Raw genomic sequence first — 22,119 nt, forward strand, 5'->3', positions numbered from 1 at the left:
GTCAATTATTTAAAACGTTTCTATGTTTTCATTGTAAATGGAAATGATTTTTATTTCATGCAAGCTTTAGGGCTTGTGATTATTCTTTTTTCCTTTTGTTTTACACTGTCTTTCTAATCTCGACTGCAGGGTGGGAGTTTACGGAGACAGCATAACGTCTTGATAAACTTTCACATAGTAGGGCTAATGTCAGTGAAAGGCTAATGAAGAAATAAAAATCAAAGAAATGCTCAAGAATAGGTGTAAGCCTGTTGACTGTTAAAGGCTGTTGCGAAAGACGGCCAAGCTTTTTGAAAAAGCCCTACTTGTTTATATGAATGAATCAAATATAAAACATACCTTCAAACAAAGTTTTTTTTCTTATCTATTTTAGAGAATGAGTAAATTACTAGTTGCAGCAATTGATTTTGGAACAACATACTCAGGATTTGCATTTTCATTCGCGTATGACTACAAACATGATCCCCTCCAAATATATTTAAATCGATGGACAGCTGGCTCCGGTTTCCTCCAGTCCGAGAAAACACCAACTTGTGTTCTCTTTAGTCCAGATAGAAAATTTGATTCATTTGGATATGAGGCTGAAAACAAATACAGTGAACTAGCCCTAGAAAACAAGCACAGGCCGTGGTATTATTTCCGGCGATTTAAAATGGACCTGTACAATAAAGAGGTAATCAAATTAAAAAGAATTGATGCATCAACGAATAGAAAAGTTTTTTTTCAATGCAATTTTCATATATTTTTATTATTTTCACATTTAGGGCATTTCAAGAAGTCATAAAATTAAGGAAGATGGCGGAGAGAAAAGTATGGATGCATTAATAATTTTCAGTGCTTCCATAAAATACTTAAAAGAGAAAATGGTCGATAGGTGCAAACAGCAGGTCACAGGAATCGAAGAAGATGATATTCATTGGGTCCTAACAGTTCCAGCGATCTGGAGTGACCCAGCAAAGCAGTTCATGAGAGAGGCTGCAGTTCTTGTAGGTAAAATGATATATATATATATATATATATATATATATATATATATATATATATATATATATATATATATATATATATATATATATATATAACTTTTTGAAATTTGATATTAATTCCAAAATTCAATTTGCTTTCAAATTTAAACCATTAATCCGATTTTTTTTGACTGGTTTTATTAGATATTTAAAACCCTAATTCATCTCATTTACAAAACAAAAAATATTTTTACATTTTTTCGGGAAGAAAATTAAGAAAAAAAATTGTATATATTTTTATAATTCATGAATAGAAATCTTAGCGCGTATATTAGTGTGTCGGCACACTGTGTATATACCTGGTACATGTATCTGTGTTTTGTTTCTGTTTGTTTTTCTTTGCTTCTTTTCTTCCAAGCAATCACTTTCACTTCCGCTGACACTTATGCGCTTTCTTTATTGAAAGGCAGGAATTCCCTCTACTAGACTGAAAATAGCTCTGGAACCAGAGGCAGCATCACTCAACTGTAAATATTTGCCGATTGAAAAAAATGGAAACATCTTTAAACCTTTGTCTAAATACATGGTTATTGATGCAGGGGGTACGTTCCTTATTTTCTATTCCTTTTCTTTCTTTCTTTTTCTGGTGGCGATACTTTATTTATTTCTTTGATCAATGATGCAGACTGGATGACTTGTTTACTCTGTGCTATGCAGTGCACAAATAAGATTGTCTCTTTCTGATTTTCATGGGAGAAGTGACTTATTATAAAATTATCCCTTTATTAAATGTTATAAATATCTTATCATTTATTAAATATAAAATATATTTTTACTCTACGTATGTACAATTTCTAAAACGAGGTAAATTATTGACAAACAAGTTGATGAAACAAAAATATCAGCAGTCTCGTTTAAAGTCATCATTTCGTAAGTTCTATGGTCGATACAATGACCTTGTCAGCAAGTACAATTTATCATTGAGTCAAATGATGACTAACGTTTTTCATACTAATTGTTGGGCCATTATTAACACACTGAATTGTCGACGGATTTTTCCGTTATTTCCCAATCATCACAAGGAGCACACGGTGGGTGTGACCGGTCGGCAGGGGATGCTCACTCCTCCACGGCACCTGATCCCACCTCTGATGCTTTGGAGGTCCGTGTTTGCTCTGCTCCTATTTTGTATTGTTTTAATGAACTTTTGAGCTTGAATACTGTTCGTTATCTCCATATATTTCATTCCATCAAGCATAATGTTATATAAAAAATTTACATTCTGATCTACTATGCTCTAAATATGCCTTCGATTAAAATGGAAGTTCTCGATTTTTCAGAAAATTTAGAGTAATTTGTATTGCAAAATATTTTACTTAACAAATTGCGAAACATAGTCAAGAATCCACGTGTTCACCATTTTATTTGTTGGCCTAAAATTGTCAAAGCTGACTGAGGTTTTGTGATTTCATTTGCTTTTTCATTTTAAAATTAACAAATAGAAAAATGGAACAGTCACATGTTTTGGCATTGTTTGATAAAAGAAGTACCAAATATCAAACAATAATAATAATTAGACAAGTATTACAAACACTTTTTTAGGGTAAAGCTGATATAAATTCTTAAAAACGCAACATTTCATCCATGTAGGACTTGTTTCATACAAACTTTAGCCGTATTCCTTCATATTTCTTTCAGAACCTTGTCTTATTGTAACGATATATACCCCCTAAAACGGTAGCTCATCGGTAAAGCGCTCGCTGCGTGATCTGGAGGTCGTGAGTTCAGATCTCGGCCGAGATTGACCTAAGTCGATAAAAATGGGTAGCAACTGTTCCTTTGAAGTGAAAGTTGCGTGTCCTTCGATTGAGATCTTAAAAATAGAGGCCCTTTGGCACGGCAGGCTTTGGCACGATAAAGATCCCTCACTGCTCAATGGCCCTGAGTGCCGAGAAAAGGTCAAAATTTGAAGCACTTTATCGATATATGGTGACTTCTCTATTTGAGTGAAAAATTCTGGAATGGGACGTTAAACAACACACAATCAATCAATCAATATAACCCATAGCGCTCGTTACACTGGGTTGGTTATCGACTTTTGCACATCTTCGATGGTAAAGCAATAGGAGAACTCGTGACTTGATCAAAACGTATCAAAACTATAACAGATATAACAGTTATAATGATATTTATGAATTATCATTGTTCTGAGTAACAAATGTGAAATAAAAGCAAGTTTGGAAGAAAAACATTTGTTGCATGTGTATATTTTTAAGTATGCCAACCCATTCAGAATAAACTTGAAATAATAAGCAGTAAAACTCTTTTTTTTTGAGTGAAAAATTCTGGAATGGGACGTTAAACAACACACAATCAATCAATCAATATAACCCATAGCGCTCGTTACACTGGGTTGGTTATCGACTTTTGCACATCTTCGATGGTAAAGCAATAGGAGAACTCGTGACTTGATCAAAACGTATCAAAACTATAACAGATATAACAGTTATAATGATATTTATGAATTATCATTGTTCTGAGTAACAAATGTGAAATAAAAGCAAGTTTGGAAGAAAAACATTTGTTGCATGTGTATATTTTTAAGTATGCCAACCCATTCAGAATAAACTTGAAATAATAAGCAGTAAAACTCTTAAGTACAATCTGAAATTATTTATCATTAGAATGGAACAGAAAACCAGCGTCTTTGCTGTGCATGTCCACAATCACCTGATGCTTGTCGGAAAAATGGGTTGTTACAACGCGAAATGTAATAACAACGCAAAATGTAATAAACCGGGATTATTACATTTTGCGTTTTAACATTTAGCGTTGGGATTAATCCATAATGTAATAATGAAATTTTTGGTTGATACATTTTGCGTTAGTTAAATTTTGCGTTGAGGACTACGCAAAATATTATATAACAAAATGTAATAAAACAAAATATAATTTTTTGTATTGTATTCAACGCGAAACATCACAAAATTGATTTAAACATATAACAATGGGGAACTCACTTTACGAAATAGACAGACAGACCTATGACTATGAGACAAACGTTACGGGTTTTACAGACATTACTAAATCTAATTGTATATTTTTTAAACTCTGCCTCTAACATTTTTATTAAATACTTATAAAACATTAAATTTATCTTAACTTTGATTGACATGTCTATTTATAAATCAGTCTGTATTATATATCCGTCACTGAGATTCTTAATTACAAATGATTGACCATGGGTCCATTAAAAACTCTTCATATGCTTGTATAGAGGGGTAAACAAAACATTTGTGGACTAGAGCCATAAAGTTAAACCCGCTTTAGGTACATCAATGAATTTTAACAAATTTAGTTGACATCATCTTTTCTATCTATATAGAATAAACCATAAATCATAAGTTTTATTTTTTAATATTTTGTTAATGTTTTTGTAAGCAATGGTATGTCTAGGCAGTGCAAACTCAAATATGACGTTTTTCCCACCTGAGTGCAATTGAGAAAATTTCTTTTGATATGAGCATTTGTCTTAAAGGTGCTTGGGCACAGATTTGAAGTTAATATTTTCTCAAGTTTTCAGTATAATATCATGACTTATATGTTGCTAAAGCATTTCAAACGGAATTAAAATAAAAAACTTATTTTATCTGGAAATTATTGAAACTACAATTTTCGGGACGCGTTTGATTGATACATACTAGCACTTTCATAAGGCAAACTTTATCCTTAATACTTAAGAAAAGTAAAAAAAAATTTTTGTGTATTAATGAAATATATTCAAACTATAGTCCAGAAAATTCAGAGTAGAAATGTAAGAAAGCAAAACTAATTCACCAGTATTGTCAGTCCGTGCTCAGTGATGTTTGCAGAGATTAAAAAATTGAACACACCAGGTGAAACGTAAACATTAAAGGCAGAGATTTTTTACCGGGTGGTACATATATTCCAGGTGAGGGAGGGGCTTATTTTGTACAGGTGTGAATGCCTTGAGGGCTAGCAGTCTACCTGTGGTCATTTGTCTCCTAATCCCTATACACAGGAAGTGAATTAATACACAGTAGAGTAACCAAGAAATCAAACTTTACCTGTGTTGACATTTTCAGATGATTTTAAATTAGAAATAAAAAGTTGTAAATTAAGTTTTATCTCAATATTTCTTATTAATTTGTAATTGAATGTGTGTCAAAGCATCCTCACCCATTAAAAAAAATATTATTATTCAAAGTATTTTTTGAGCTTTGAAAAAAGTTATACCAAATTTTGATATATATTATCATAAAGAATATCATAATTATTTCAAATACTAAAGGTGTGTATGTATATATATTATTAAGCTAAAGATACCATAGTAATACAGCTTCTCTATTGTTTATACCATGTGTGGTAAATATCAAAGGATCAAAAGTTCATTTGAAGGTCACCACGAGTGCCAAACAAGGTGTACAGGGTATACACAGAGACTAGTAAGTAAATGTCAATCAAATTCTAGCACCCAATGTTGTACCTGAATGCACTTGATTGACAGGGGAACACAGACCAGGTATTTTTGAAGGCGGTGCTTAAAATCTCTGCCTTTAACAATAACAGAGTTCGTGCCCTGTTTACAAAAACAGTTTACGTTTCACGGGTGTGTTCAATTTGTTAAACTCTGCACACATCACTGACCACGGACTAGTGAATTGGTTTTGCTTTCTCATATTTCTACTATTTATTTTCTGTATTATAGTTTAATATTTTTCTTTAATGCACAACAAAATTTCTACTTTTCTTAAGTATTAAGGATAAAGTTTACTTTGTGAAAGTCCATAGATGTGTCAATCAAACGCGTCCCGAAATTTGTAGTTCCAATAATTTCCAGATAAAATAAGTTTTTTTTTTATTTTATTTCCATGTGAAATGCTATAAAAACATATAAGTCATGATATTATACCGAAATTTTGAGAAAATATTAACTTCAAATCTGTGTCCAAGCACCTTTAAAAATCCTGTTATTTCAGGCATGTGGTACGACACAATTGTTCCGTAAAATTTGCAATTTTTACCCAATTCTGTAAGTTCTATGAAATTTTATACGGAGTTTCAAAAAAAATTAAGGGTTTGAAAATGACGTCAAAAAGGGGGAGGGGTTCCTTTTTCCAGTATTCTATAAAGTTTTGCACCTGGAAAAACTGGTATAGACTTAGGGAATATTTAAACGGGCTACAGAAAAATAAAATTCTTTGACTGTATTCTTTGTTCGTACTGTCTGTGAATACAATTGTCAGGCAGATTCCCTGGCAAGACACAAGGGTATTGTAATGTAAAAAAAAAAACAACAACTTTTATTGTCCACTTAAAGGTGCTTAGACACAGATTTGAACTTAATACTTTCTCAAATTTTCTGTATAATATCACGACTTATATATTGCAATAGCATTTCACACGAAAATATAATTAAAAACTTATTTTATCTGGAAATTATTGGAACTACGAATTCCGGGACGCGTTTGATTAACACATCTTTGTACTTACACAATTTTAACTTTATCGTTAATATATAAGGAAGGAAGCGATTTTGTTATGTATTAATGAAAAATGTTACATCTATAATCCAGAAAATTCAGAGTAGAAATGTTCGAAAGCAAAACCAACTCACTAGCATTGTCAGTCCGTGCTCTGTGATGTGTGCAGAGTTTAACAAATTGGACACACCCGTGAAACGTAAACTGGTTTTGTGAACAGGGCACGAGCTCTGTTATTGTTAATGTTAACGATTCATCTGGTCTGTTCAATTGTTAAACTCTGCACACATCACTGAGCACGGACTGGGAGTGGATTTTTCTTTCGAACATTTCTACTCTGAATTTTCTGGGTTATAGTTTAAATATTTTTCATTAATACACAATAAAATTGCCACGTTTCTTAAGTATTAAGAATAAAATTTAAAGATGTGAAAGCGCAAGGATGTGTCAATCCAACGCGTCCAGAAATTTGAAGTTTTAATAACTTCGAGATGAAATAATATTTTTATTATATTTTAGTATAAAATGCTATAACAACAAATAAGTCATGAAATTATACAGAAAATTTCAGAAAATATTAACTTCAAATCTGTGTCCAAGCATCTTTAAATGTCTAAAAGATGATGCTCGTTCTCCGTATCATTGAAATAAGCGCCGGTGTTCTGAACTTGACACACACTACATTTTATTACGAATTTTCTAGCTAACAACAAATTACAAATGCCCGTGACATCTTTCATAGTTTCTAATTTTCGTTTGTGTTTTTTTTTCAACAAAAAAAAATTTCAATTGTTTTTTTTTTTTTTTGGGTATAATTGGATAGGAATTTAAGTTTGTTCACAGGAAGTGCTGCACCCTCTTTCATAGGGGAGATAATTGAGAATTCGTGAAAATTTGGGGGTATCTTTTAAAAATCTTCTTCTCAAGAACCCCTGGACAAGAAAAAAAGGTGAATCTTAAATGAAAGCTTTAATTACATACTCTAGATTCAAGTTTGTTTGTATCATAACCCTGAGGTAAAGCAAGCCACAAGAGGGGGTCAAAGTTTTACATAGGAAAATATAGGAAATGTCTTTAAAAATCTTCTCCAAGAACAAGCGATGTCATGATTATTCATATTACAATAGACGTATCTGCAGGTAGTGTAGATTCAAATTATTCCAATCGTGACCCATGGGAGTAGGGCAGGGCCACAGCTGAGCGTCAAAGTTAATCATTGGAATATAAAGGAAATATCTTTAAAATTTTCTTCTCAAGAACAGCTAAGCCATAATAAGTCATATTAATACAGAAGTATCCTCAGGTAGTGTAGATTCAAGTTTGTTCAAATCATGACCCCCGGGGGTAAGGCGGGACCAGAATAGTGTGTCAAAGTTTTACATAGGAATATATAAATGTAATGGTTTAGGGGGATTTGAGTAAAACGCATTGAAGACCTCAAATAATGGAATAACCTAACAACACTTGGAATGGACTAGCCAAGCCAAAGAGTATATAAGGCAAAGTTTGGGAATGTCAGGCATTCAGAAGCTAGCTGAAGAAGTTGGATGTTGAGTCTGCAATAAACAAGTTAAGGTATTCCATCCCAAATAGCAGCAGATTTAATGAATAAATAACAGATATGAAGGTGGTGATAACTCAGCATATTTAGACATGATACCCATTTATTAATATTAGCATGTAAGGGTGGGATGTGTCCTTATTTATGACCTTGAATTTGGTAAGTTATCTTCTTGTTCTGTTTTCTTATATTCTTCGTCTGTTTTGAATTAATCACCAAAAACAATTTAAAAAAGACTTATCTGGTAAAAAAAAAAAATCCTTTTCAATTGTCATTCTATTTCTAATGTTTTAATGCATCTTTCCGCCACAGTTTTTATTGATATTCTTATTATTTGATTTTTAAAAAAAAAAAAAAACACTTGTCCCCATAGACTTTTATGCAGTCTTTGTTAATTAATCACTTCTTATTTAATTACATTTTTGAACTTTCTCTTTGAAAATCCCTTCACTACTGGAAAATGCTTTACGTTAATATTGGAGTATTATTTACGTGATGGGCATTTAAAGATACAAAATTTGGTCCTATTAGGGATGGCAAACCTTGAGGGTAAGAGCAAAATAAATGTATAAATGTTGTAAAGACCAGTGGCAAGTATCCTAAGGAATTGATGTTAAATTCTGGGTGTAGTAAATTTGAAGAAGATTGAGACAACTGGTTCTTATCTATCAATGGGAACCTAGGGGAGATACAAGGTGCAAATAGTGCCTTACCCAGTCCCCATCTCTAGATAAGAGAAAATTAAAGAATTGTGTTATATACCCTTAGACAGAGCTGTCTTAATAATCATTCTAATCATTAAGTCAGACAGAGTAAAAGGAAAACCTATATATCCCTTGTAAGAACCTGATCATACAATTACATAGGAAATATCTTTGAAATCTTCTCAAGAACAACTAAGCCCATATTAGTCATATTTATACAGAAGCAACCTTAGGTATTGTAGAATCAAGTTTGTTCAAATAATGACCCCCAAGGGGTTGTGGGCACAAAAGATAGTCAAAGCTTTGCACAAGAATATATAGGAATCATTTTGAAAAAAAATCTTTTGCTCAAGAAAAGTTAAGCCATGATAAGTCATATTATTATAGAAGCATCCTCAGGTAGCGTAGATTCAAACATGTTCAAATTAAGGATGGGTAGGGTGAGGCCACAATGAGCAATCAGAGTTTTACATAGGAAAACATCGAGAGAGAAAAAATCGTTAAAATTCTTCTGTTTAAGAACAGCAAAGCCATGATTAGTAATATTGAAATAGAAGCATCCTGAGGTAGTGTAAATTTAAGTTTGCCACCCCCTCCCTTAAAACTTTTCAATACTGAACTGTTTTCTGCTTCTTCCTAGCCAGTGTGCAATAAAACTACTATTACTCAAACTAGGCAGACCATTGTAGAAAATGTAAATGATGGTTTAACCTGTGTCATCTTTCAGAGTAACCAATGAACTCGTCCAAGTATGCATTGACGGCCGTTGTAAAACTTACCTTATCTGAATATTATAAAATCTAAACACTATCAAAACAGATTACATGTGGGGTATTTGTGATAAATGGATGTCTCCATTTAAAGCTCAATGCTACATACAGTAAACGATTTAAGACCATAAAGTTAAATTTTAATTTAAAAATTACATGTTTCAAGATGGAACAAATCTTTTCTGTAATTATACGTGTTTAATTAAAACCAAGAAACTTTTTTTAACAAACACAGAGCTATGGTCCAGGTATTGTGGTCCTTTTTGAGGGACAGCAATTTATTATTTTATTATATGAAATATAATGTAAGCATAAGGTAATAATGTAAATATGTCGTGGATGTCGTTACGCGTTTTGACCAGATTTTTACATCTTCGATTTTTGCAGCTAATAACGCACAGATAAAGCTGCCTTTGTTTGTTAAAAAATATAAGCTGAAAATAATTAAATATGATAAGATATATCTGTGATTACTATCAATTACTAAAGCTTTTTTTATTGTCTCTACTGCCTTTCGTACCAATATAATATGCTCCTTACTTGTGCCTGAACCCTGCAAATTTTGCATACTTATTTTAAGGCATGTGAAGAATTTCCACAGTTTTGCTGCGGTTTGACTGTTCACTGTAAGACAAATGCTCGCAAAATTAAGAAACGTTTTCTTCGTATTTCAATTAGATTGTTATTTTGCCATTCATTAGTTGGATTTTTATGCAGTTATTGACCAGGTGGACAACAGGAAGTTCCCAAGGGTTGTGTACCATAATACACAAATTGAAACCCCAATATGTTATATGAAAATCAGTTCATATATATTACCTATAAAAACCTAATGACCTTTTGTTTTCTTGGTAACATGTTCTATGTAAATACCAGGGTAACATGTAGGAAAAAAGTAGGAAAAAATAGCAAACAGTATTGTTCTAAACTTCTCAAAAGACCATCAAACAAGACTGTAAATAGAGCATGACACTTAACATCAGTACATACAGAACTTTGATTACTGCAAAAGTGAAAGTGCCTAAATTCTCGTGAATGCTTCATCCGATTTGAAGACGATTATTTTTTGGCAAATGTGGATGTACCTCCTTGAAGCACAATAAAAGTTTGTGGAAAACAAACCTGAAAACAGTCTAGTTTCATGAATATCCGGCTTCTTTAGAATTCCGTACCCCCCTCCTCCCCCCCCCCCCCCGTTATAGCTATAATGTATCGAAGTTTAACATTTCCCTCCGAAAATTAATGACAAATTAAACAATTTGTTGACCCCAAACTGTTAAATTATTCCTGTTACCTACAACTCAAATTACAATATCGTATAAACTAAATACAATTTACATCTGATCTAAGAAATCCGGCCTAATCAAAAGTCAAACTTCGCCATCGGTGCGTCTAATCTACTTCGAAACTACAAACCTCAATAGTTTTGCTTGAAATCAAACTTATTTAATTTCAGAAATTAAAACATTACCACAATTTTACTTTCTAAAATTTTCGATGAACTTAACTTTTAATCGATTCTTCGACAAAGGTGGTAGTAAACAACTTATTATTAGACTATATACGAATGGACCTAAACTATCCGGAATGATAGCTTATGACTAAGGGTGAATATTATGTATCCGAATGTACGTAAATAAGCCGGTGTGACGTTGAATATTGACCCGAGTTGAAAATTGACCCGGAGTTTGAATATTGAACCATGCAGAGGTGCTTTTCCTCCGTTGAAAATTGAGACCAAAAGCAGTTGAATTTATACCTGGGGTCATTTTTCAACAGCTTCTTAATTTTTATCGGATCTCTGATGACCTCAACACGTTGAAAATTGATCCTGTTGAATATTGACCCCCACTACAGCAATTAAACACTTTTTGAATTGGGACGTTGTTTTACGGGATTTATCAGCATCATTATATTTATATTTCGGTTTCAAAGAACAAGTCTCAATAAGACTTATCTGTGGTCCCCGGTTACTCATCAAATTTTGAACCTTTATTAAAAACCTTAAGAATTAAGTTATATTATTAATTGATGTCTTTATTATTTGAGTCAACATCTGAAAATGTCAAACAATAAATATAAACAACATACGCAGTGCGTTTTGAAGGTGGGGTCCCTTGATTTTTGTGAATATCAAAAGAAATCGATGACAGGTGCACACTTCAAAGCTTTCGTAAACACCGAGCACAGGTTTGTTCAGAGTCGAGTTCGAAATATAATGTGTATATTACATGTATAAATGTTGAGTGGAAATATCTTTGTTGAACAAACCTGTGCTCTATGTTTTCTAATTAAAAGTTTTGTGATTTTGAATCTCTTCGCTGACTTCATTTACATGCGATTAACCTTTTATGACCTGTTTAGAATCATAACAAGGCACGTGAATTTGTATCGTCATGGGTAAATGCCCCCCAGTAAACGTGCTAGCTCGCAGTTGAAACGTATTCAGTTTTATATCGGTCAGCACATAGTTGTCATCTTATAACATAGCGATTTATTGCCAAAATAATGTATATAGAAAATTTTATTTGTCAGTGATTTTGAAGCTTGAACAAATAATTGTTTGCAAGAAAAATGTCAACAATATTTCTTTCTAAGAATGTCTCCCTTTTGAGCAATATTTTATCTTAAGGCTAAAAGTCCGTTATTTGTTTCGTCGTGAAATTTATTAAATCATGCATTTTTCCCCCGTGAATATTATTAATTTCTAGCTCTTAATCTTACCATGCAAAACACTCTAAACGTATAATAAGTACAAAAATTCTGTAAACCAAATATTATTCGCGTCATCTTTTATTCGCGATTCTTCAGTTTGAAATCAATCCACGACGATTAATTTTCGTGACTGAGGAAACATTCTCTACAAATACAAAGCAAAATAAATGGTTCGCGGCGATTAATATTCGCGAGTTAAAGTAGGTCGCGAACCTCGCGGAAATTTCTCGCTAGCGAATAAAAGTCGGTTTTACAGTACCTAGAAATAACAGCGCAACACCTCTTCCTAAAAAGGAACGTAAATAAATTATACATTGTATATGATATAAAAGAATAAAATAAATAAATGATGCAAAGTTATAAACAATGTTTTCTTATTTTGATTGTAAAATTACTTAATTTTTGTGTGCAATGTGTACTTTGAAGTATCTTCTTTTGATAGTATCTAATTTAAATGTCTCCGCCCATTTCCATGTAATTGAGAAACCGCAGTCTGTTCGAGGGAAAATATTCCGGATTTTTTTTTTAGTGTGATAGGTGTTAAAAATTGGCATAAATTTTTGTATGTTAAATGATTCATCATAAATACAAGATGCTTTCATGAAAAATACTCCGTTATACAAAATGAAATACAGTATTGCAATATCTATCCGGTAAATTAAGGGTGAAAAGAGGGACCACAATACTATACTTAAGTGGACAACTCCTTTTCCCTTTTCAAGAACAATAGAAATAAGCCTATCATCCCGAGTATAAATTACATTTCTTATCAGTACACAATTTCACCTACCGGGGTATTTTCTTGAATGACAACCTTACTTTTGAAATTACTTTCTAAAATTCATAGCATCCATAAATAATTACAAATCTATGAGAAAGCCATAAAACCAAAAACCCTAAAAATTCCAGAGTTGGGATCTGGTGTCTAGAAAGTGAGCCCTATATATTGATCAGGTGGGCAAAATATTCCATCTAGTCAAATTCAGTATAAAACAAAAGCAAAAACCCAACAGTTAGTATGAAACACATGGACCACAATAAATCCAATGATAGGTTACATTTTTGAAAAATGGTCACTATAGCTACCATAGCATTAAAATTATGCTGACTTTAAACAATGCTGGTAAAATCCCTGTAACAAACTTACATGTTTCTGTCGGTAACCTCTCTCGGCTTAAAGAGACACCGCGTCGAAAAAACCGGAAATGTCGGATGACCGAGGATTTTGAGATAATCTTCAAAAAAAGATGATCAGAACTTATTACTCACTTTTGATTCCTCCAATTCAATGTTGTTTACAAGTTTCACGGTAAAAATAAAAGACACATGACCTTGACATTGTTGACATTGACGATAACAACCACGCCATAGATACAACTTTTCTTTTTCCGGCACTTACATTTTGCAGTCTTTTCCTGCTTTTACCGTGCAGTTAAGATCTCAAAACTTCGTCATATTCATATTTCTCATAGATCTTTAGCTTTATGATACAATGCTTTTAAAAGAAACACGTGCACATGATATTGACTTACTGTGTAACTTTAAAAAATTGATTGTACTCGGAGCATAAACTTTAAAATGGAATACGTTGGGATACGTAAACACCATATTATGGCGTGTAAAACGTTATACTTTTTTGTTATTTTTTTACTCAAAGATTTTTTTTATTCGTATTCTAAAATATATCTTTCCTATTCTATAAAATGTTATTCCTATTCGAATAGTTGTTATTCCTATTCTATCAAATGCGATTCCTCTTCGATAAATTGTTATTTCTTTTCGATAAATTGCTATTCCTATTACAAAAAAATATGATAATTTGATTCCTATTCCAAAATATATCGTTCATATTCGAAAAATGTGTTTCCTATTCGATAACATGCTATTCATATTTGGAGACATGTGATTTCTATTCGATAATTTTATTTGTCATTCCTATTCGATTATTTATTCTTTCTTGTTCGATTGTTATTGATTTATATACAATAAATTTGTTGTTGCTATTCGAAAACATATCTATTTCTATTTGAAAAAATACGATTCCTATTCGATAGTCTTCCTATTCTTCCTATTCTTATTCGACAATTTTTCTTTCCTATTCGATGTTTTCTTATTCTTTTTTAATAATTGAATTCTGGGAAATATGACAACAAATAGAAGAGGTTGTAAACTCAATTCATATTGGTTTTAAAAGTGAAAGTATGTCTTGGCGGGAATATTTGACAGTTGTGGAAATATGAAGCAAAATTTCCTACGTTTTTGTTATCCAATGGGCAGAGTCGTTACAGTGGAACAGTTCATATTACCCAGAATGCAATTATTGACTAAAAGAATAAGAACCAAAAAAAAGTCGCATAAGAATTATCAATTTATCGAATAAGACAAGATTATCGAATAGGAATTGTATGTTTTCGAATAGGATTGATGTTTTTCAATAGGAAAAAACATGTTTATCTAATATAAATCATTTACTTATCGAATAGGAATAATAACTTATCGGATAAGAATGGTGAGTCAAATAGAAATAACATTTTTTTGCATAAGAAAAACAATTTAACATACAGGAATCACATTTTATCTAATAGGAATGATAAGTTTTAGAATACGAAATACAAAATTTTTGAATAGGAATGAAGCAAAGATACTTTGTCAACTTAATGACAAAAACTTACCATAGACAGGTTTCCATGTAGACGTAAATTATTTAGCATACATGTCAACAATGACATCAAGTCAACAAAAAGAGTTGACAAGACATTATTAACTGATAAGTGGTCGCAATACTTTGCCACCATTATGGCATGATTGTAATTATGCATTGTATCTATATGGCAACAGGACAGCAAAGGTACATATCTATGTAAATAGGGATCTGACATATAGTGCCGGGATTGGTTTTTCTCTTTACCAAAAGCTTGTCAAATTCCGTTCCTGATAATGACTTTAGGCTAAATGAATGTTATAATTTGTTTTTCATAAATCTTTAATTCAGTAGTAGAGGTAGGAGGAAACCTTTCATAGACATTGACTATGTAGCAGGATATTGTCAACGCATTTTTAGTATGTTATATCGAAATGTAATATGATATTTTACTTTACTTCTCATTGTAAATAATGGTAATGTCTACAGTCTCTATTCTATTCTTGACGTGTGTTTATTTTACAACACATTTCCGTGGATATAATAAACATATGCCATTAATGTATGCAAATTACATAAATGAAATCTAAGGGAGTGCAGTTACTGATATGTAGCCCCACTGTTTCAAAACTTAAGATCTGAGTTTAGAACATTGTCTCAAAACAAAAGTACATGTATGTACATGTTTTCTAAATATATTACGCTCAAATAATACATAATAACAAGACAAGCCGTAGAACATGTAGTACAGACGAAATAAAAGCAATGGGATTAAATTCTAAAGAATATATACAATTGACAGCCTATTGCAGTCGAGAATACCTGTATCGAGTAACACAGAGTGAGTTATTCTTGTCCTCGAAGAAAGTGTCCTATACTGAGGTATAGTTCCGCTTGACTGTGTTTGTTACATTGTAATGTTACGACTTCCTCTCTCTTTAATGTTTATTATATCAAGAATCGACATGCATAAAAGATAGATATTTGAAGGAAAATACACAATCTTATTAAAAACATTTAACGACCACGGACCTAATTCATTTCTGCAATAGATTTTTTATTCAAATTTTAATATGAGGTAAAGTGACATGTTGAGTTAAAATCAATAAAAAAAAATCATATGGTCATCGATGTAGATTTTTAATGGGGAGTGTTTCAAAAGTTGGCGGTGGAAATTGATAATTACTATAGGAAGTAATGGAAATTTGCCAGTGTAGGGTATAAGAGTGATCATTGAAAAATTCTGCAATAGAATTTTTATTCATATTAAAGGACAAGGTTAACAAGACAATTTACCAGCAAATTATGCCATTATGCCAAAAAATAAATGGGTCATCAGCTTAGATTTTCCAATGGGCTTGTCAAACTCAGGTATAGGGCACGTTTTGGGGAAAATTTTCAATGAAAATACCTTGTCCAATAAATCATTTATAAATAAAATCAACAATAATATTCAAAAAAGTAGTCTCGTACTATTACATAATATGTTTGTGATCCAAAAAGACTGTAGCTAAGCTCGAAATGAACAATTACCATTTCCTTTCATAGAAATCACTTTCAAGGGTTCGGCGGCAAAGGCCATTTCATGTATTCTAGATTTTCCATGCAAGTTCTTCACATCAACACCGAAATGTTTTGCATGTTTCATCTGCCATTTGTAATCAACTCACACAAATAATTTTTTAGAATAACTACATCTTCTATTGTGCATGTAACTGTGTCCTCTTCACCATTTATCTCATCTTTAAAGCTCCTTGAGAGTTCTTCATCATCTGTCCCAGCATTGAAGCTGTCTTGCATTGCTTGGTTTTTCTCCTTGTCAAATACATTATTAGAAAAATCTTGATTTGGTTGTTCATCTTCTTTAGAAACTTCAGTTTATTAGTCTTTGTAATAAAGGATGGTGTCATCAGTGTCACGTGAAGACTCCTCTCCTGGAATCAGAGGATCTATATTTTATCATCTTCTTTAGAAACTTCAGTTTCTTAGTCTTTGTAATAAAGGATGATGTCATCAGTGTCACGTGAAGACTCCTCTCCTGGAATCAGAGGTTCTATATTTTTTTTCAGTCTGCGGCCGTTAACAGCTCCGTTCAAGGTGTAAAAACATATGCCGTTTTTCTGTACTTTCATATTAGTTATTAGGTATGACCCTAGACAGTTCTTTTCAAATTTTCCACCTTTTCTGCCGATTTTTCTTGCATTGTGAAGAACACTTTCTCCTTTCTTAAATCTTTCGTTAGAAACACTCTTGTCATGCTACTTCTTTTCTTTTTCTTTTTCTGTGCTCCATATATCCTTCTTTTGGTCCTTTTTCTTGCCTCTGTTCAGTCAGGAACGCTTCAATTCTGCACGTCGTTTGAATGCAAGGTTTTCGTCTTCTACCTGCGTACTAGAACTATCAGTGTCAGGAATATCAGGTTCTACAGGTAACCTTGCCTGTCGTCCATAAGCTAAAGAAAACGGATGCATTTGAGTGGAGACGTGTTTTAAAAAAGCTGTTCTGTATGCAAAAAGTACCTTTGACATGTGTTCATCCCAGTCATTACTTTTCAAGTTAACAACGTTGAATAGCATAGTGGAAAGAGTTCCGTTGAACTTCTCTGTTTGACCACCACTTTATGGGTGGTAAACTGTTGCAACTCTGTGCTCTATTCCCATTCGTTCGCAAAGGCAATCATTTATTTTGTTACAAAACTCTCTGCCTTGGTCGGTAATAAGTATATTTGGTACGCCATGGGTGCAGACAAATTTGATGAAAATGCTCATTACTGATACCGCACTGTTTTTCAGGAATACCTTCTGCTTCAACCAATTTCGTCAGGTAGTCAGTTAGAACTACTATATAACGATTACCTGAAATGAATTAAACTACATTAAAACATTCATCAAATTTAGTGCTTGACGGTACATGGCGAATATAACACTATTGCAGAAGGAAAATGTGAACGTTAGGTTTGTATCTTCCACAATAACATGATGTACCGGTAATTGTTGAACCTGTTGATTTTGTTTATGTTCTGAAAGACGATAATACTCATATAAATATGCAAACATCTTTTGTTCCTCATTATGAAAATTGACTTTTTATAAATTTTTTTCTTTCAATTAGATCTTATCATAAGTTGCTCGCGGATCGTGGACTTGTTACTGGTATTGGAGTTCTTTAAAACTTCCATCGATACAAACTGAACTAAATTCTACACCGATCCGTTTAGCATAACAATAAAGTATACCTCAACTTGATTATTTATGTGTATTTGCTCAAATAGATGAATGCTGAATTTTGTTACTATGTATGTATTAAACTTTATCAAACATACTCTTTTCTATATCATATCCTATATCATCCCTTGACCAATATCAGCCCTCGGCCCTCTGGCCGATATTGATGTCTCGGGCTGATACAGGATGTATTTTTCTCTATTTTTCTGAACAATAAATCTCGAAGAAAAATTCATACCACCTGTCTTTGTTTCTTCCAATGGCCCGACAAAATCCATACAGATCTGTGAGAAAGCTTTTTCGGATACTGCTATGGGGCGCAAGAGTTTCTTTGCTTTCTTCAGATGCTCTTTTCGCATTTCATGACATATTTCTTCACATCATTAAATGACCCTGCCCAGTAGGATCGAGAACAGAGCTTTTGCCACCTTAGATTGAAAAAATACTTTATATTATTTTCAATATAATCCTTTGTAATATTTTTAAAATCTGGACCAACAACATAACAATACATAAATTATGCATTACGTTCGAATCCTCAATCAGTTAAATGCAAAAGTTTTACTGCGAGTGTCACAGGCACTTTGGGGATGGATCCCCCTTTCCATTTTTTTCTCCTAAAATCTGGGATCGACACACCTTTTTCCTATTTTTGTATTCTAATATGCACTATATGTTATCGATAATGTAACCATTTTGTCTTTCTAAGCTGTTTAGCTCACCTGAGCCGAAGGCTTATGTGAGCTTTTCTGATCGAAATTTGCCCGTTGTCTGTCGTTGACTTTTCATCTTATTTTCAAGAACCACCGGGCCAATTTCAATCATATTTGCCACAAAGTTTCTTTTGGTTATGGGGATTCAGTTTTGTTCCAATACCCTCTGACCTATTGTGACCAAAAAAAAAAACCCATAAACAAAATAAATAAACGAAACAAACAAATAATCAAGCCAAAAAAGGGGGAACTTACCAAATGATGTTGAAAACCAAACTATGCTTTTTGAGGATGGAAGGGCCGCTTCAGGAACTCCTCACATATTTCCTGTCAGTGTTTCTCCGGGTGGGGGTGGGGGGTCAATGTTATATTTTGGCTACTTTGTTACAAAAATGAAATAACGCTGAAAGTCAGGGTTGTTTGTCTAGGCCAGACATTTTCCTTTTTAGAATAAAACTAAATTGACCGATTTTTTTCGAAATATTTCAGAATTCACCATGGTCCGGACAATATTCACCCACCATCGGACATACGGTATTTTGAACCGAAAAAATATTATACCTTGGTCTCCGTGCTTTAAAATTATTGATGTCAAAATTTTTATCTTTTATTTAAAAATTAACTTATAGTTAAGGTCAAGATCTAGTAAATGAAAGGTGCCTTCACATTTTTCAAATTTGAGGGGCGAGTTCTTTTAATGATCCTTTACAAATATAGCTTGGTAAAATAAGGTGTATCGGGACATACTTTTTAGGTAAACTCAACGGAAAAACATGTTTTAAACTGTCAAATGTGAAGAGATTTTAGGTGCTTCACGTCGCTTTAGAAAGGCATTACAATGTTAGTAATATGCCAATTCGTGCCTTTATCTCGTGGGTTATCATCATTTAGTTTAAAGAAATAAATTGAGTCCACTTCTAGTCGTCATATATCGATAATTTGTATTTTCACTGAAAATTTAGAGCTTTTGTTTTCTATTTCCGCTAAAAACAGTTGTCATTTGGGTTTTATATAAAAATTGAAGTGATGACCCATGCATCAGAAAGTGCCCGATGCATAGTAAATTTGTGTCCGACGTACGGTGAAATAAACATACTAGTAAAAAAAAATCTAAAAAAAAAAAATATTATATAAACAATGAAGTAAATTTTTGAAGAATTTCCTTAAAATTATCGTTCATTCACAAATTTTCACTAGGTCGGACTGGTTCTGTTGAAGACTAATTAATAGAACGACAACTCTAAAAAATTGCAAAATCGTAAAATTCTGGTTACTCTCCTTTGATGATGTAAAATATGACGTAATTTCGAGGCCATTCTTGTGGTATTTTTATCCCAACATGAAAATAAAAATTAGCATCATTAAATTTTTTTTTAATTTTTACCTTTAAGACAGAAACAGTCAAGTAAAAACACGGAGAGACTCAGGTTCAATGAATGTTTATTGCTCAAAGTTGTCCGAAGCAAGGTATGTGTCCGATGCTTGGTTAACTCATCCTATATGAAAAACATACTCACAGACTGTGTTTTGTTAGATTTGATTCTGTATGCACACCTCTCGTGGGCCATTGGGGGGAAGTAATCAGAGGATAAAATTAAAATTTAATACTTCAAGCCCTGTAATTTCATTGGATTTTCGTACTATAATATTTTAGGTAATCTTATATTTAGACATCAGTGTATTTGTATCATACATTTTTGGAGTGGTGTAAATATATATTGCTTCAGTAGTTCCAATATTTTTATAGCCGTGGTGCCTAATTATTTCAATAGTGAACGTTATAATTTCAAAAGTGGTTGCAACATAGACGTCTTTGGTAAAATCTACTAGTTTTAATTAAATCGTGTCATACATGTATTACATATATGTAATATTTACAGGTGGCACTATTGATATAACCGTACATGAGGTACAAGAAAACAACTCATTGAAAGAACTCTACAAGGCAAATGGAGGTGCCTGGGGTGGTACAAAAGTTGACGAGGCCCTGGAATGTCTACTAGCAGATATTGTTGGAGAAGATGTTATGAAGGCGTTTTCGAAATTACACAAGATGGATTATTTAGACCTTTTCAGAGATTTTGAATATAAAAAGAGAACCATTAAACCAGACTTAAAGAAAGATAACCTTATCACTTTCAAAGTTCCAACTTCCCTAACGCATATTTTATCAGATCACAAAGGGAAAAGAATTTCTTCCACCATTCAGTCAAAACCAAAATATAAAGAAAAGATTACATGGGTTGGGGATAAATTACGAATGGAAGCCAATTTGACGAAGGCGTTGTTTGACGAGAGCTGTGACCACATCGTCAGACACATTCAGTCACTTTTCCGCATAAGACAGATCAGAGATGTCAAAACAATCTTACTAGTGGGAGGGTATGCAGATTCTCCAATGTTACAGGAGGCTATCAAGGCAAATTTCAGTCACGTGAAACTCATTATACCACCAGAGCCAGCGCTCACTGTTTTGAAAGGGGCTGTTATTTTTGGTCACGAACCAGATGCAATTTCGTCTAGGGTTTGCAAATACACTTATGGTGTTCGTACATATTGCGATTTCATTGCAAATAAACACCCCTTTGAAAAAAAAATACTAGTCAACGGAATTGAAAAATGCAAAGACGTTTTCAGTATCCATGTAAGAGTTGGTGAGACACTACGTGTAGGTGAACCTACAGCTTCACAAAGGTATCATCCACTACTTCCCGACCAGACCAAAGTAAGGTTTGTAATATACACGTCACCAAGTAGCAATCCAGAGTTTACTTCGGATGAAGGCTGCCGCCGACTTGGCAGTTTATCCATAGATATGCCAGACATTTTAAAGGGCGTTGATAGGGCAGTAAATGTCCAAATGATTTTTAGTGGGACTGAAATAGAGGTATACGCTACCGATAAAGACACTAAAAAAACTGTCAAAACAACAGTTGATTTTTTGGAATAAGTTTGAAAACAATTAATAGGCAATAAAAATGAGAGGACTCGATGTATAACTTCCACTTACGTACCAGAATAAGTGGTTTTGATCTGACTTTAAAACAATTAATTACTGTTATGTATATTTGTATGAAGGCAATCCTAGAAACCTAGAAACTTAATGTAAAACTTATTTGGTTAATTGCTTAATCGGAGGTTTTGTTAAATATATTGTATATTCTTGTGATACTATCATTAAAATTTTACATCCTCAACTTGCATTGTAGTCTAACGTCTACATTAAAGATAAATAACACAAACAAACTTTTTTCAGAAATCAGCAATATTTTCCATAGATTTATATTCAATTATGTAACCTGAATAATATTTGCCGTGTAAA

At 32.7% G+C, this 22,119-nt stretch overlaps 1 protein-coding gene across 1 annotated transcript; it reads left to right on the forward strand.

The window, feature by feature from the left end:
- The first annotated feature begins 376 nt into the window (after positions 1-376).
- LOC133193823 (heat shock 70 kDa protein 12A-like) lies at positions 377-22,119 on the forward strand. Its single transcript, XM_061329754.1, has 4 exons — positions 377-673; positions 765-986; positions 1,432-1,567; positions 20,678-22,119. The coding sequence occupies exons 1-4, from the start codon at positions 377-379 to the stop codon at positions 21,745-21,747; spliced, it is 1,725 nt and encodes a 574-aa protein (XP_061185738.1). The 3' UTR covers positions 21,748-22,119.

This window comes from Saccostrea echinata, unplaced genomic scaffold (assembly GCF_033153115.1).
Source record: "Saccostrea echinata isolate AGI-Se365-2 ecotype Australia unplaced genomic scaffold, CSIRO_AGI_Sech_v1 ptg000028l, whole genome shotgun sequence".
In the NCBI taxonomy this organism is placed as follows: domain Eukaryota; kingdom Metazoa; phylum Mollusca; class Bivalvia; order Ostreida; family Ostreidae; genus Saccostrea; species Saccostrea echinata.

Excerpts from the sequence above, each read along its gene's own strand:
- LOC133193823 (XM_061329754.1), top strand. The coding sequence starts at position 377 with ATGAGTAAATTACTAGTTGCAGCAATTGATTTTGGAACAACATACTCA. Across the intron at positions 987-1,431 it reads TGAGAGAGGCTGCAGTTCTT|GCAGGAATTCCCTCTACTAG; the intron begins GTAGGTAAAATG and ends CTTTATTGAAAG. Across the intron at positions 1,568-20,677 it reads CATGGTTATTGATGCAGGGG|GTGGCACTATTGATATAACC; the intron begins GTACGTTCCTTA and ends TAATATTTACAG.